This window comes from Vipera ursinii (assembly GCF_947247035.1).
Source record: "Vipera ursinii genome assembly, chromosome: 1".
NCBI classification, from domain to species: Eukaryota; Metazoa; Chordata; class Lepidosauria; order Squamata; family Viperidae; genus Vipera; species Vipera ursinii.
The window spans coordinates 354,257,168-354,274,667 of record NC_139512.1 but is presented as its reverse complement, the minus strand read 5'-3'; the positions used below and the strand labels follow the sequence as shown (position 1 = coordinate 354,274,667).

At 46.3% G+C, this 17,500-nt stretch overlaps 1 protein-coding gene across 1 annotated transcript in view; it reads left to right on the top strand.

Annotated features, from left to right (window-relative positions):
* Positions 1 to 17,500, top strand: part of BCAS3 (BCAS3 microtubule associated cell migration factor) — a 467,769-nt gene that overhangs the window by 104,285 nt on the left and 345,984 nt on the right. The window contains exons 10-11 of the mRNA XM_083379706.1: positions 3,663 to 3,739; positions 5,434 to 5,517. Of these exons, the coding sequence (XP_083235832.1) occupies positions 3,663 to 3,739; positions 5,434 to 5,517 (161 nt within the window). The remainder of the gene's footprint in view (positions 1 to 3,662; positions 3,740 to 5,433; positions 5,518 to 17,500) is intronic.

Genomic DNA, 17,500 nt, shown 5'->3' with positions numbered 1-17,500 from the left:
CTTCTGCCAACCTAGCAGTTTGAAAGCACGTAAAAATGCAAGTAGAAAAATAGGGACCACTGCGGTGGGAAGGTAACAGCGTTCCGTGCGCCTTTGGCGTCTAGTCATGCCGGCCACATGACCACGGAGACGTCCTCGGACAAGCGCTGGCTCTTCGGCTTTGAAACAGAGATGAGCACCGGCCCCTAGAGTCGGAAACGACTAGCACGCATGTGCGGGGGAACCTTTACCTTTATTGTTCTCTGCCTGTTTCACAGGAATCTCCCTTTGCTCTTTTGTGTCTACGTAAGGAGTCCAGACTAATTCCCTGTTTGCCCCCTCCTCCTAAGTGGGACGGTTGCTCTCCAGCATCACACATGTATAGAAAGTAATGATGGCATTTTGATAATAAATATATAACGATTAGAGTGGGCTTGGCCTATTCCACCCCAAAATATGCTGTATATTAGTGTGTTGCTTCAGCTTCCTTTGCTACTTCTACTTCTGCCCTCTCAACTCTCAAGTGAAACGAGCAGTTGTACAAGACACGGCCTTTTCATTTATCTCACCCAGACATCAAAACTCACTTCCTTGGGACTCATTTATTTTTAGCTTTCCAACACTCCATAAAAAAAAACAAAAAAACCTTCGGGTGGGAGCCCTTCAGTCCAAATGTATCAGTAACCACTTTGAAGTTTCCAAGTTCCTTACTTTGGTCCCCAGCTCTTCGTTTAGGAATCTTCTTTTGCCTTTTAACTGTTACATGTTTTTGTTATCTCTGTGAACAGTTTTTTGATGTTACAAGTGAGAAAGGCAGTGGAGACATTTCACATAAAGGAGGTTTGAAAAGCAATAAGCTGGTGGTGTTTCTGCCCTGGAAATCCTGCTTGGTGTAGAATGTCTGGGTTTTATAAGGGGGTCTGGCCTGGTGCAACTTAGGCTCTCTCTGTCGAGTGAAGAATGTGCCTAAAGGCACTCAAATTGTGGTCCTCAATCGGGGGCAAGTTCCCCTCAGTGCGCCTCAGAGAAGGTAAGGAGGAACCAGAAGGGTCTATGGCAGGGGTAGGCAACCTCGGCTCTTTTATGACTCATGGACTTCAACTCCCAGAATTCCTGAGCCAGCCATGCTGAGGGGAAAGGGAGAGGTTTCCAAGCTGAGCCATGCTGGCTCAGGAATTCTGGGAGTTGAAGTCCACGAGTCATAAAAGAGCCGAGGTTGCCTACCCCTGGTCTATGGAGATTCTCAATCATCCAACTGCACTCATTTTTATTTATTTATTTTAATTCCATTTATATCCCGCCCTTCTCCGAAGACTCAGGGCGGCTTACAAGCTTAGCAGTAGCCTTCATTCTATGTATATGCCTGCTTATTAGGGCTTTCACACACACCCCAAGCGGCATTATTACAAAGTCAGCTTAATTGCCCCCAACAATCTGGGTCCTCATTTTACCTACCTCGGAAGGATGGAAGGCTGAGTCAACCTTGAGCCTGGTGGGATGCGAACCTGCACTAATTGCAGGCAGCTGGTGTTACTTAAGGAGGCATTAGCCCACTGCTCCACCAAGGAGCAGTGTGTGGTCCTCAATAGAACCACATCTACATGGAAGGAAGCGTGTAGTGGGGTGCCTCAGGGCTCTGTCTTGGGTCCAGGACTTTTCAACAGCTTCATCAACGATTTGGACAAGGGGATTTATGGGGAACTCATCAAACTTTCAGACGACACCAAGCTGGCAGGAATAACCAACACTGCAGAAGACAGGCTTAAGATGCAGGAGGATCTGGACAGACTTGAACATTTGGCGCTATCTAACAAAATGAAATTCAGTGGTGGAAAAAGTAATGTTCTACATTTGGGGGGGAAACCCAAATGCATGGGTATAGTGTAGGTGGCACCTGGCTCAATAGTAGCAACTGCGAGAGGGATCTTGGAGTCCTAGTGGGCAATCACTTCAATATGAGCCAGACGTGTGCTGCAGCTGCCAAAAAAGCCAACGCAGTTCTAGGCTGCATTGACAGAGGGATAGAATCAAGAATATGTGAAGTGTTAATACCACTTTACAATGCCTTGGTAAGGCCACACTTAGAATACTACAACCAGTTTTGGTCACCACAATGTAAAAAAAGATGTTGAGATTCTGGAAAGAGTGCAGAGAAGAGCAACAAAGATGATCAGGGGACTGGAGGCTAAAACATATAAGGAACGGTTGCTGGAATTGGGTACGTCTAGTTTAATGAACAGAAGGGTGAGGTGGGACATGATAGCAGTTTTCCAGTATCTCAGGGGTTGCCCCAAAGAAGAGGGAGTCAAGCTATTCTCCAAAGCACCAGAAGCCAGGACAAGAAACAACGGAGAGAAACTAAACAAGGAGAGAAGCAACCTGGAACTAAGGAGAAACTTCCTGACAGTGAGAACATTAACCAGCGGAACTCCTTGCCTCCAGAAGCTGTGAATGCTCCAACACTGGAAGTTTTTAAGAAGAGACTGGACAGCCATTTTTCTGGAATGGTATAGGATTTTCTGCCTGAGCAGGGGGTTGGGCCGCTAGATGACCTCCGAGGTCCCTTCCAACTCTGTTATTCTATTATTGTATCCTGGTTATGGCCATCCCAAAGGTGCTTTTTCCACAAGGCAACTGGATTTTCTTGGTTTTCTCCCTTGTAAGGGTTTCGCTTCTCATCCAAGGAGCTTCTTCAGTTCTAACTGTTAAGCAAGACAAGTAGAACCGGAAGAGGCTTCTTAGACGAGAAGTGAAAGTTTTTCAAAGAAAGAAAAAAACCCAAGAAAGTCCAGTTGCTTTGTGGGGGGGTGGGGGGCGGAAAGCACTTTTGGGACGAGTAAGCAGAAATATCTGCGCTTTGGTCCTGAAAACTCATTCATTTATGTCATCTGACCGAGACTATTTTGACTGGGACCGAATGTTGAACAGCTTGCTGAGATAGGTGCTAATCAAAGGCTTGCGATTATTAATCATATAAAGCACTGGGTTTTCTATTTCTAATCCACCAGTGAAAGACGGGACCTTAGTTATGAAAATGTGAATCAACCATGTTTTTTGGTTTGTGTAATAAAACTGTCAAAAACTCTCTCCCCCCCCCCAAAGTCTTGGAAGATGGAAGATAGATGCACCCAAAAAAACACCTCTCATCGTTCGTTCCACAGCAGAGAAAGGAAGGAGTTAGGGAATGATTAGCTATCTCCCAGTGACGGTTAGATAGAGGAACAACCCCCCCCTCCAAATGTATCTTGTTGAAGGGAATTAATTAATTAAGGGAGGTCCATCTACTGGGAGCAAGAAGAAGGCTCTTCTCTGTGATAGCTCCCTCCTTGTGGAAGACCATCCCTACCGAAACGAGATTAATGTCAACGCTGCTAACATCGGATGTCTTTGCATTGACAACAGATGGAAATGGAGCCATCTTTTTCCCTTTCGCTTTTTAGAGTTAGATGATGATACTGGGAGGGGGGGCAGGGGATGTGAATGAGAGTCCAGGTAGACATAACAACACTAAACGTAGCGTGAGAATCAAGGTTACCGAGCCCAGAGCTGATAAAGAATTGGCAGGCTGGGGAAATGGAGAGGAAGCCCGCACTTCAAGCTAATTGGGAAGAGTTTTGTGTGGAGGAGGAGTGCTTATTTATCACCATTCCAACAATGCCACTTTTTGCATATTTTGTTCTCAGGTTGCTATCCTTGTCCAGGGCCAAATATGAACCCCATAGCTCTAGGAAGCCGGTGGCTGGCCTATGCGGAAAACAAGGTAAGGAATCAATTCTAATTTTGTTACTGATTTACATCTGACTCACTCTCTCTCTCTCTCTCTCTCTCTCTCTCTCTCTCTCTCTCTCCCTCCCTCCCTCCTTCTCTCTCTCTCTCTCTCTCCCCCCCTCTCTCTCCCTCTCCCTCCCTCCCTCTCTCTCTCTCCCTCTCTCTCTCTCCCTCTCTCTCTCTCTCTCTCCCTCCCTCCCCCTCTCTCTCTCCCTCTCTCCCTCCCTCCCTCCCTCTCTCTCTCTCTCTCTCTCTCCCTCTCTCTCTCCCTCCCTCTCTCTCTCTCTCTCCCTCCCTCCCTCCTCCCCCCCCTCTCTCTCTGAAATAGTAGGAAATATTTGTAGCTTGAGGTTTTAGATTTTGGCTGTGCTCTGTTCTCCAAGCTTGCTTTAATATAATTCCTCAACTTTGAAGTAATAGGAAATATTTGTAGCTCCGGTTTTAAGTTTTAGTTTCCCCCTCCCCTTCCCTCCCTCCCTCTCTCTGTCTCTCTCTGTCTCTCTCTGTCTCTCTCTCTCTCTCTCTCTCTCTCTCACACACACACACACACACACACACACACACACGGTAGAAAAAGAACATGTGTAAGGATGGTTGACTTCCAAATAGTCCCTTTAATGTTTTTCTTATGAGTACTGTAGTTTACGCGTTCATTGCAGCGCACCAGGGCGGTGTAATCTGAAGTCCCGGTGCTCCAGGGGCCTGTGTAAACTTGGATGAAATCCCCCTAATGGGAAGGAAAGACTTCCCAGAAGTAGGTTTGAGAAATTCATGAATCACATCTCTGCAAAACTATTAATAGCTGCCTGGACTGATAAAAGAGAGAAAAAAGAAATATTTGTTCCAGTTGCTTTCCTGCCTCTGTTTTCTTGCATGGGCTCATTTGCTGGCACGGTCTCTGGCTGGAGGAGAGAATGCCGCAATAAACAGGACTTTCTTACACAAACTCACACAGGCAGAGAGAGGAGGCGGGGGGAGGGGGCTTAAGTATTTTTGTTAAGATGGTAATTGTAGAGGCGTGATTGAAGATGTCCTTGAGTATCTGCTCTTGCTATCATCTCAAGTCCTCGACTTACCACCACAACGGAGGCCCAGATTTGCATTGCTAAGCGAGACGGTGGTTAAGTGAAGTTTTCCCCGTTTTACAACCGTTCCCGCCACAGGCGTGAAGCGAAATCACCACTGTTGTTAAGCTAGGCACATTCTTAAGTGAATCTGGCTCCCCTTTGCTTGTCCGGAGGTCGCAAAATGTGCTCACCTCAACCGTCATAAGTACACGCCAGTTGCCAAGCCTCCGACTTCTGATCGCATGGCCGCGGGGATGCCGCAAAGGGCATAACTGGGAGAAATAGTCACCGGTCGCTTTTTTCAGCCCTGTGGTCAGGATCACTTAAGTGAAGTGTAGTCAAGCCCTGCTTGCAGCGGGGTGGAGGGCTGGACGGAAGGGTCTTCACGAGGAGTATGCTGTCTCCTTGACTCAATAAAGTTGGAAGGGACCTCGGAGGTCATCTACTCCAACCCCCCCTGCTCAGGCAGGAAACCCTATACCGTTTCAGACAAACGGCTGCCCAGTCTCTTCTTAAAAACTTCCAGTGTTGGAAGTTCACATTCACAGCTTCTGGAGGCAAGGAGTTCCGCTGGTTAATTGTTCTGACTTGACCTAACGCCAGCTCTTTCTTCTTGCAGCTCATTCGGTGCCATCAGTCCCGGGGTGGAGCTTGTGGAGATAACATTCAGTCCTACACAGCCACAGTCATCAGCGCAGCCAAAGTGAGTATAACAACAACAACAACAACAACAACAATAAAGCTGGAAGGGACCTTGGAGGTCATCTAGTCCAACCCCCTGCTCAAGCAGAAAACCCTATACCCGTGGTGGCGAACCTATGGCACGCATGCCAAAGATGGCACGCAGAGCCCTCTCTGTGGGCACACGCACGCCGTCGCCCCAGTCCTAGGGCTTCAGCTGGGTTTTATAAAACCTTTTCGCTTTGGGCCTCTGCCGCCGTGTGCAAAAAGAAAAAAAGAAAAAAAAAGTTTCAATCCATCAATCAATTTTGACTTCTTGCAGGGGGAAAAAAAAAACCTTGCAAAGTTGGAATTGATTGATTGAACTTTTTAATCCCACCCAGTCTCCCGTTACCATCGCGGCCACGCCTACCCAATGGGCCACGCTCATCCGGCACCCGACGATACATAAGTGGGTTTGGGGTTGCAGCTTGGGCACTTGGTCTCTAAAAGGTTCGCCATCACTGCCCTGTACCATTTCAGACAAACGGCTGTCCAGGCTCTTCTTCAAAACTTCCAGTGTTGGAGCATTCACAGCTTCTGGAGGCAGGTTGTTCCACTGGTTAATTGTTCTAACTGTCAGGAAGTTTCTCCTTAGTTCTAGGTTGCTTCTCTCCTTGATTAGTTTCCATCCGTTGCTTCTTCTCCTGCCTTCAGGGGCTTTGGAGAATAGCTTGACTCCCTCTTCTTTGGGGCAGCCCCTGAGATACTGGAAGGCTGCTATCATGTCACCCCTTGGCCTTCTCTTCATTAAACCAGACATACCCAATTCAAGCAACCGTTCCTTATATGTTTTAGCCCCCGGTCCTTGGATCAGTAGTCCTTTCAGTGGCTTACACGGCAGTGTACTTTTTATTTAAAAGTATTTTTTATACTGACTTTCATTCTAGGGTTGCCCAGTGCTTTTTTTGTAAAAGAAAAAGGTGCCGGAACTCACACATGTCAAACAACCTGCCTTGCCTATCATACAAGGTTCCATCCAAAAAAGGTGCCGGAACTCCGTTCTGAGAGTTCTATGAGAAAAAAAGCCCTGGGGTTGCCTATAGCCAAAAAGCATTTATTGAAGTTGCATAACTCCCCTTTCCTCCAAAGAGAGATAGGCCAAAATAAGGAAACTGCAGGTTTTCTGTCACAATAAAATAAAATAAAATAAAAGGTCAAACAGGTTAATTGGTCAAGCCAATTAAAAGGGCATCCAAGAGGCATTTTTCACCTGAGAAGAATGGTTGGAACTTCAACATAGCTGTGCTTTTTATAAAATGGGGATTTTCGGCCTAATCCAGCATTTACTCCCAAAATGGTTATCCAGAAACCCACAGGCACGGTAGGAGCCTAGCCCCGGCAGAGCCGGTGGTCAGGCATGATCAAGGCTGAAACAACATCTGGAGGGCCACCGTTTTGACATAAATATAAATGTGAATGAAGAAATATATATTTTCACAGCGTGAGGATATATGCCTGTAAAAAAAAAAATCATGTCTCTGAATATGGAAATCCTATGGAAAACATCTGGGTAAGATTAAAGACTAAAAAGTGGTACCTCTGCGGGCATCAGCTGCAGGCCACCTACCGAGATAAAAGACGTGGAGGATGGATTTTAAAATCCTAGCCCCAATACAGGTAGTCCTCGACTTACGACCACAATTGAGCCCAAAATTTATGTGGCTGAACCAGACAGTTGTTAAGCGAGCTTTGTTCCATTTCATGACCTTTCTTGTCACAGCTGTTAAGTGAATGACTGCAGCTCTTAAATTAGTAACACGGTTGTTAAATGAATCTGGCTTCCCCCTTGACTTTGCCTGACAGAAGGTCGCAAAAGGGGATCACATGGCCCCAGGACGCTGCAATGGTCATAAACACGAGTCAGCTGCCAAGCATCCGAATTTTGATCACGTGACCACGGGGGATGCTGCAATGGTCATAAGTGTGAAAACGGTCATCATTCACTTTTTCAGCGCTGTTGTAACTTTGAACGGTCACTAACTGCGGTCTACCTGGATTCAAAACGATTAGAAAGCGAGGATCGGGAAATCAGATAGAACTAGGTCTAGAAGGAGAGTAGCAACCTAACAGTGAGAGCAATTAACCAGTGGAACTACTTGCCTCTAGAAGTTGTGGGTGTTCCATCAAAGGTGGATTTTAAAGAAAGGCTGGACAACCATTTGTCTAAAATGGTATAGGGCCTCCTGCCTGAGCAGGGGTTGGACTAGAACAGGGGTCTTCCAACTTGGCCCTTTTATGACTCGTGGACTTCAACTCCCAGAATTCCTCAGCCAGGCACGCTGAGGATAAATGGAGAGGTTTCCAAGCTGAGCCATGCTGGCTGAGGAATTCTGGGAGTTGAAGTCCACAAGTCATAAAAGAGCCAAGGTGGCCTACCCCTGGCCTAGGCCTAGGCTGCTTTATGACTCGTGGACTTCAACTCCCAGAATTCCTGAGCCAGCCATGCTGAGGGGAAAGGGAGAGGTTTCCAAGCTGAGCCATGCTGGCTGAGGAATTCTGGGAGTTGAAGTCCACAAGTCATAAAAAGGGCCAAGTTTGAAGACCCCTGCTCTACAGTCTGGTAGGAAAGTGTGACACACAGATCCATAATTCAGGAATTCTCTTTCTGGTGGTGGCCTTCTGTCTGGCATCCTTCAGCAGATTTTTTGAATGGAGTAAAGGGTTAGATTAGGTAACAGTCCTTTACAGCTCCTTCATTCTAAATTTATATCTGTAACTTCAGTTAAAGACAAAGAAACATTGTCATTTAACTGCAAAACACCTCCCTTTCTGGGTTTCTGAAGCTGTGCTGATTATAACTTCATCATTTTCTCACTTTCTGAGAGAAGACATGGCGGTTTGCAAGAAAGGGACTGAAAATTTGAAGTTTTCAGTTGGCGGGCTTGACCGGCTCCTTCCAAACAACCCACAGCAAAAGGCAGGGAATGTGCGCATTTCCTTAGAATAAACAAGCAACATTTTGAAAAGGAAAAGAAAACACGTATATCCCATAATGATGACTATGGATGCCAACCAATCTTCTTTTAAATGTGCCGGGGGGGGGGGAAACCCACAGTTTTTGTATCGGTCAAAAGAAATATGGATCTGGGTGTGTATTTTTTTTTGCGGGGCGGGGTGGGGCAGGAGTATGGAATCGTGTTACACAATTTGTTTTGTCATCTTTAATATGTTTTCTTCATTTCATGAATTCCAGCACATTCTTATTCTTACAATTAAAAAATGTAGCCTCTCCATTTCTGGATTTGTATTTCTGCTTAAATAGGGATCATTTAAATATTCCTCAAGTGAAATGCACCTTGATGCTCAAGTAGGTTTTCTGCTGCAGATGTTAAACACGCATATTGTATGGCAGTTGATTAATATTTAGTGTGTCCCGTTTCCCCAAGAAATTGAGGGGAACAAGGACACTTGGGATATTCTGAAGCTTTCTTTGGTGGGCTTTCAAAGTACAAGGCAGGGGTGTCAAACTGCCGGCCCGCAGGCTGGATGTGTCATCCGGAAGCCACGCCCACCCCATTGCTGGCAATGGCAAAACTGTCCTGATACGTTGCGCGATGTCACGTGACGTCGCGAGTTTGACATGTTTGGTACAAGGCATGCTGAATAGAGCCAAATAGAGTTTGGTCTAGCAGTGGCTAAGGCAGCAGATTAGAAACTGGGAGACTGCGAGTTCTAGTGCTACCTTAGGCATGAAAGCCGGCTGGGTGACTTTGGGCCAATCACCAGGAGATGGAGAGTTCTAGTTCTGCCTTAGGCATGAAAGCCAGCTGGCTGATTCTGGGCCAATCATCAGGAGACAGGGAGTTCTAGTCCCGCCTTAGGCATGAAAGCCAACTGGCTGACTTTGGGCCAATCACCAGGTGACAGGGAGTTCTAGTCCCGCCTGAGGCATGAAAACCAACTGGCTGATTTTGGGCCAATCACCAGGAGACGGGGAGTTCTAGTTCTGTCTTAGGCATGAAAGCCAACTGGCTGACTTTGGGCCAATTACCAGGTGATGGGGAGTCCTAGTTCTGTCTTAGGCATAAAAGCCAGCTGGCTGATTCTGGGCCAATCACCAGGAGATGGGGATTTCTAGTTCTGTCTTAGGCATGAAAGCCAACTGGCTGACTTTGGGCCAATCACCAGGGGACGGGGAGTCCTAGTTCTGTCTTAGGCATAAAAGCCAGCTGACTGATTCTGGGCCAATCACCAGGAGATGGGTAGTTCTAGTCCCGCCTTAGGCATGAAAGCCAACTGGCTAACTTTGGGCCAGTTACCAGGAGACGGGGATTTCTAGTTCTGTCTTAGGCATAAAAGCCATCTGGCTGATTTTGGGCCAATCACCAGGAGATGGGGAATTCTAGTCCCGCCTTAAGCCTGAAAGCTGGATTACCTTAGGCCAGTCACTCTCAGCCCTACTCACCTCACACTGTTATTGTGGGGAAGATAAGAGGAGGAAGGAGTATTGTATGTGTTCTCCTATCTATCCTAACGTCGTAAAGCGGGCACTTCATTCATTGAAACTAGCAAAAAGCTGGATCTGTTACCTAGGCAACTCTGCATCTTTGCTGTTTTTAACAAATACTGGTGAAGTTTTCTTTAGCCACTGAAGTATTGTCAACAGTAGTTCCTGTGAGAGCGAGCGAGCTAGGAGTCCTAGTGGACCCCCCACTTCAGTATGAGCCGGCAGTGTGTTGCAGCAGCCCAAAAAGCCAATGCGGTCCTGGGCTGCATCAACAGAAGGATAGCATCAAGATGACATGAAGTGGTAGTACCACTTTATACTGCCCAAGTGAGGCCACATATGGAATAGCGCACACAGTTCTGGTCACCATAATCCCCCAAAAATTCTGAGACCCTTGAAAGTATACACAGAAGAACAATAAAGATGATAAGGGGTCTGGACCCTAAACCATAGGATAAATGTCTAAGGCACAGGTCTGCAACCCGCGGCTCCGGACCCGCAGCCATCTCCTGCGGCTCCCAGTCCTCTGCCATGTGCAATCCAAAAAAAAAGTGGGACTAAAAAAGTTCAACCAATCAATTCAAATATGCAGGGTAGGTGCATATCTCGCCTTGGCTCCACGCTTCAATGAAACCCTGTTCTGCACATGCGCGCATGTACGCGCATGCGCACACATTTTTTGCGGCTCCCAGTTTTTCCTTTTGTGAGGGAACCGGTTCCAAGTGGCTCTTTTACTGTTTCAGGTTGCTGACCCCTGGTCTAAGGCAACTAGGTATGTAGGGGGTATATATATGTGTGTGTGTGTGTGTGTAAATTACTAACAAAGAATTTAGGGAGGCTGATATGCATTTCGGACTCATTAGTCTTCATCAGTCAGTCATACCCTTCTGAGATTCGAACCTGGGCTGCTTGCACGTTAGGCAGTGTTTTTACTTCTTGAGCCACAGGTTCTCTCTCGCTTTGTTAGCTTTTTTGCAAGGGGAGAAATATATATATAATTTTTTATAAGATAACATTCTTTTGCAGTGCTTTTTTTTTGTAAAAGAAAAAGGTGCCGGAACTCACACATGTCACACAACCCGTCTTGCCTAACCTACAAGGTTCCATCCAAAAAAAGGTGCCGGAACTCCGTTCTGAGCGTTCTGTGACAAAAAAAAGCCCTGTTCTTTTGTATTTAGCAAACTGCATGTTGTCTGGATTCATGTGTTTAAAAAACAAGCAGTAATAATTAGTTTCTGTATTTTCATAATCAATATGTTAGTTAATAACACGTTTCTTACATCTTCACTTCACCCAATACTCTTCTCCTTACTAATACATATTTAATGTTACATATTACATACCACGTTCCTTTCTCTCCAATTCGTTTTTTTCTAGCCACTGATAAAAATTGTCCCATCTTCTAAAGTATACTGAATCTTCTTTCTCTTTTATCTTCAATGTCAATCTGTCCATTTCTGCACAATCTTAAGATTTTCTTAATTAATTCTTCCTCCATTGTTCCCTTCTGGGAGGGGGCGGGGCTTCGTGGTACCCGTAGCAGAACATCCAGATTCAGCCATAGTTTCGTCACATGCAGCATTAACCTTGTGAACTCTCAAGCTTTCTCCTTCCATTATATATTCAAGATGGGACAGTATTTAATATTTTTTTTGTTTTATATATATATATATATAAGTAGGGGTGTGGGTCTATACATATGCTGCATGTAGTATGTTTTAGGTGTGTGTCATGTATGTGTTTCACTTTGAGAGCGGGCAACTAAATTTCATTTTTGATGTGCGCCGTTGTCCCCACAGTAAAAAAATGACAATAAAGATTATCTACTAATTCTAATGACCAAATAAGATAATACTCAGGATTTTCACAGCTTCCCCCCCCCCCCCACAAACACACACACCCCTCTCAAAGAATGTACTTCTGACATGCCAGACACAAATTTAAACACCCGGACTTTCTCACCCACAGTAACAATGATACTTTCTCCGTTCTTTTTCGAGTCTCTTTAAGCCCCAAAGCGGCACAAGTCACCACTTAGAAAAACCATACACAAAAAGCACGCAACCTGTTTTCTCTTGTTACCTGATAACTCGGTAATGACTCCCAACAACTTGTGTGAGAGCAGGGCCATTAGCACTAATGGACCCAGAAGACAGCTGATACGGCATGGGAAAGGTTAAAAGATTACTGAAGGGGGAGTGAAAAAAAAATTCAACAATTTGCTTACTGCAGAAGGGAAGGAGCGGGCATAGCTGGCGGTCCGCAGGCTGGGTATTTATGGACTAATGGATCGGTTCAGATTGGAATCCGCTTCTCTGATTTCTTTTTTTGGCTGCCTTGCCTTCCTGTTCTGCATTTTGTGCTTATTGCTTAGATAAGCACCGTGCCTTTTATTTTCTGAAAACCCTGCAGTGGTTCCCTCGTCCTGTGGCCGGGCTGGCTTACCTTGCGCGCGTCCGAGCAGGCATCTCAGAAGAACCACAAAACCCGCAACATCTGGACAAACATTTCGTGGCTACAGTTGAAGAGGGATCTTCTTTTCATCCGAAGAGCTCTCTAAAAACTCACCCAGGAGGGCCGTACAGTCGATTGAATCGGTCCAGGTTTTAGACAGGAACCGGTTGCATGGGATCTCCAACTTATGACCGTTTGCTTAGCAACCGTTCGAAGTTATAACGGCGTTGAGTGAAGTGACTTGTGACCGTTTTTCACACCGACAGCCATTGCAGCGTCCCCACGGTCACCCGATTGAAGTTCGGATTCTTGGCCACTGGCTCGTATTTACGACGGTTGTAGTGTCCCCGGGATCGTGTGATCCCTTTTTGCGAACTTCTGACGAGCAAACCCCCATGGGAGAGCCAGATTCACTTAACAACCGTGTTACTAGCTGAACTACTGCAGTGGTTCCCTCAATAACTGTAGCACGAAAGGTCGTAAAATGGGGCAAAAATCCACTTAAGAAATGTCTCCGTTAGCAAGAGAAATGTTGGGCTCTGTTGTGGTCGTAAGTCGAGGACTAGCTGTATTATTGAAGACCTTGTACGGAGTGACTTGGTTGGGTTGGGTGGCTGTAGAAATTGAATGAAGGAATCGATGTATAAATGCGTTATTTTTGGTAGCTTCAAGTCAGCCTTGATTCTTTGTAAGGACATGGCCAAGTCTGTCGGCTTTATTCTTTGGAAGCGGTTTTCCATTGCCTTCTTTCTGGGGCTGAGAGACAGTGACCGGCTGAAATTCACCCTTTAGCTACCTATTCTTAGCTACCTTAACCATTACACCAGGGGTGGGCAACCTCTGCTCTTTTATGACCTGTGGACTTCAACTCCCAGAATTCCTGAGCCAGCCATGCTGAGGAGAAATGGAGAGGTTTCCATGCTGAGCCATGCTGGCTCACGAATTCTGGGAATTGTAGTCCACGAGTCATAAAAGAGCCAAGGTTGCCTACCCCTGGCTTAGCCAGTTTAGCTGTGTAAGGCCTAGTTTCAGGGGTCTCCAAACTTGGCAACTTTAAGACTTGTGGACTTCAACTCCCAGAATACCTGAGCCAGCCCTGCTGAGGAGAAATGGAGAGGTTTCCATGCTGAGTCATGCTGGCTCAGGAATTCTGGGAGTTGAAGTCCACGAGTCATGAAAGAGCCAGGGTTTGCCTACCCCTACACTAGAACAAACAGACTTTTGTATAGCTCATCCCCCATATTAGCTGATCATGGGGGGAAAGAGAGTTCTGTGTCTATTTTTACTAGTCTGCATGTTGGGAGAATTAATTCAGATTTTAACCAGCAATGGTCTACTCCGATGAGTGCCATTAGTGATACTCCTCCACTTATAAACATTCGTTTAGTGACTTTTTTTAAGTTACAACGGCACTGAAAAAGCAACTTATGTCTGTTTTTCACACTTATGACCGCTGCAGGCCCACCCCCTCCAATCATATGATCAGAATTCAGACATGTGGCAACTGACTCATGCTTATGACAGTCCCAGAGGGTCCCAGAGCTCTGTGATCCCTTTTTGCGACATTCCGACAAGCAAAGTCAATTGAGAAACCAGATTCACTTCACAACTGTGTTACTAACTTAACAATATCGCAGGGGCTGCCCCAAAGAAGAGGGAGTCAAGCTATTCTCCAAAGCGCCAGAAGGCAGGACAAGAAGCAACGGATAGAAACTAATCAAGGAGAGAAGCAACCTAGAACTAAGGGGAAATTTCCTGACAGTGAGAACAATTAACCAGTGGAACAACCTGCCTCCAGAAGCTGTGAATGCTCCAACACTGGAAGTTTTTAAGAAGAGATTGGACAGCCATTTGTCTGAAATGATCTAGGGTTTCCTGTCTGAGCAGGGGGTTGGACTAGATCAGACATGTCAAACACAAGGCCCGGGGGCCAGATCCGGCCCGCGAAGTGGTTTTATGCGGCCCGCGAAGCCATCCTGGTGTTCTGTACCAGCCTGCTACCGGCCGTGCAGATAAGGCAGGGACAACCCCTTTTACAAGAAGGCAAGAGGCTGGAACTAAGCCTGCCAAATTTATTAACATAAAAACATAAACAGAGCAAAGAGAGCAAACGAACCATGAAACAGGAACTATTCAAATGGTTGCCTTCAGCAAACGAGTCCTCCCACGCATTCCCCTTTTATAAAGTTCAGGGCGTGGCTTCTCTCTGCCTCCTTCCGAGGTGCCCCATTGCCTTCCTCTGTTTACTCCTGATTGCCTCCTGCGTCGGGCGTCCTTGAACAGGGCCAGCTGTGGGTCATCTTCATCCACGCTGTCAGGCTCACACAGCTGGGTCTGCATCGTGACCAGGTGGGAAGGGCCTGGCTGAGGGCTCTCATCAGCAAGCTCTCCGACCCCCTCAGCAACCTCTTCAACAACCCCCTCCTCCTCTGAGTCGTCCAACCCAACTGCCGAACCCACAGGCTGACCCTGAATCACAACACCTGGAAACAGTGAGGGAACGGCCCCCACTGCCTTGGCCCTGACCCAGAGACCCTCCTTCTGCCAGAGACCCTCAGATCTGTCCCACTCCTGACAAGGCCCCCATAGGCACCCTTGATGCGAACAATGTAGAGCTGGCCACGCCCACCCAGTAGGCCATACGCACTCTAGCCACGCCCACCCAGTAGGCCACGCCCACCCAGGCCACACCCACCCGGCCCCCTGAGGGCAACCGCAATGCTGATGCGGCCCTCAGTGAAATTGAGTTTGACACCCCTGGACGAGATGACCCCCAAGGTCCCTTCCAACTTTATTATTATTATTAACTGCAGTGATTCGTGTAACAACTGTTACAAGGTAGGTCATAAAATGGAGCAAAACCCACTTAACCAGCTGTCTTTCTTGGCAAAGGAAATGCTGGGCTCAGTTGTATAGAATTGCAGAAATTCACGACAATCCTTTCACTGGTGGATTGTATTAATTATCCAAGTGAGTTCAGGGGATCTTTACAGTTCTCAAGAGATTCGTTCACAGATCTGATTCACACGCTCCGTTTACCTTTTTTATTACGATTTTATGTAAAGGAAGAGCTTCCAAGTAGCCACAGGTCAGGGCAGCAACCGCAATCTGAACACTTCCACTTGACGTACTTTAGGCAAATCCATATTTGCTCAGTCTTTAGTAAGTCCTGATCTGCCATCTTTGCAGTTTAGTCAAATGTGGTTAAGAAACGGCCGCTCCTAATTGCTTGCTGGAATTGGCCCTAATTGTGCCGCATTCAGATCTGAAGCCCGATTAAAAACATTTACCAATAAGTTGATCCAGTACAGTTTTAATTGATCAGAGGAGAGAGCAACCTGCTTTTAAGCGACTCAGTTAAGTCAGGATTTCTTTATATATTTCTGCTGTCTTCGCTTCCATACATGCTAGTATCATTAAGAATCGCTTAGATTCTTAAAGATGAGATAAGATAAGCTTTATTGTCATTTTTTTTCTACTGTGGGCACACTGGCACAGGTTAAAAATGAAATTCTGTTGCTTGCTCTCAAAAGCGTACACATACATAACACACACACATAGGCATGCTATATAGATACACATATGTGTATACCGACACCCAGTGCTTTATTTTTTGTCATAGAACGCACCGGAATGGTGTTCTGGCACCTTTTTCCGCTGGATTTTTCCCCAAGTTTTAAAAGTAACTTTTGAAAATGGGATGTTTGGTCCAGGTGGACTTGAATCGCCTGTCGAGCGTAGCAGGTCGGCGGCAAAATCATTAAAACGGTCCAGGCGAGCCGCTTGTGTTTCAAGTCCAATGCATGTATACTTAGTCCAAGCTGGATTAACAAGGAGCGCCCGATCTTCGCTCCTTTCGCCGCGATCTAAAAACATTTTTATTCGAACAAGCCGCCCTGGCCTGATGGGGGATTGGTGGGGTTTTTATTGCTGTATTTTTGGGGGTTTTATAAATGTATTGTATTAATTGTTTTTTAATGGGCAACTATTTAATCTTCTTTTAATATTTGTAACCTTGCATTTTATTCTTGCCCTGTTCACCGCCCTGAGTCCTTCGGGAGAAGGGCGGTATAGAAATATTAATAAACTAAACTAAACTAAACAAGGTGTGAGTTCTGGCACCTTTTTTCTTACAAAAAAGGGACTGCCTACCTACACCCTTATATAAAAATACATATAAATATTAATCACTGTCCGTCTTGAATACATAGCGGAAAGAGGAAGCTTGAGAGTTCACAAGGTTGATACCATATGGCAGGGGTCCCCAGCCTGTGGTCCGCGGCCCTCTACCAGGCTGTGGCCTATTGGCCACTGGGCCACATGAGTGGCTGGCTGGGGCGTGTGTATGCACATGGCCCCTCTTGCACGAGCATTGGCGTGAGAGTCGTGGGTGTTTGCGGCCCCATGCACGAGCGTTCACATCACTGGGAGCGTCGCGGGTGCTCGCAACCCCACTCATAGGAGCAATGGGTGTTTGTGCACACACATTCGCACACGCATGCGTTTACACCCTCACAAAATCATCCTTTCTTTCCCTCTTCCCTCCGCTCCGGGCCTCCAATCACAAAAGGTTGGGGAACTCTGTTGTATAGTTAGAGAGATCATCTTTATTGTCATTTTTTACTGTGGGCACAACGGCACACATCAAAAATGAAATGTAATATGGAACAAAACTTTGACTGACTCTGGATGCTCTGCCTCGGATACCACGGAGCCCCCTTCTCCCAGAAGGAACAAGGAAAACAGGTCGTGGAGAGGATGTGTGATGTCCCAGATAATCTTACGGACCCTTCTCAAGCAACGCTTCTGTGTCATGTCCTGGATGGGAGGGAGGGATCTGCCGAGGATCTTTTTGGCCGTCCTCACCCCTCTGCTTCCTGTCTGAAGCAGTCTGATACTAGCATGTCCAGACGGTCCTTGACAACAATTGAGCCCAAAATTTCTGTTCCTTAGTGAGACAGTTGTTAAGTGAGTTTGGCTCCCATTTTACAACCTTTCTGGCCTTAGTTGTTAAGTGAACTATAGCAGTTATTAAGTTGGTGACACAATTGCTAAGTGAATG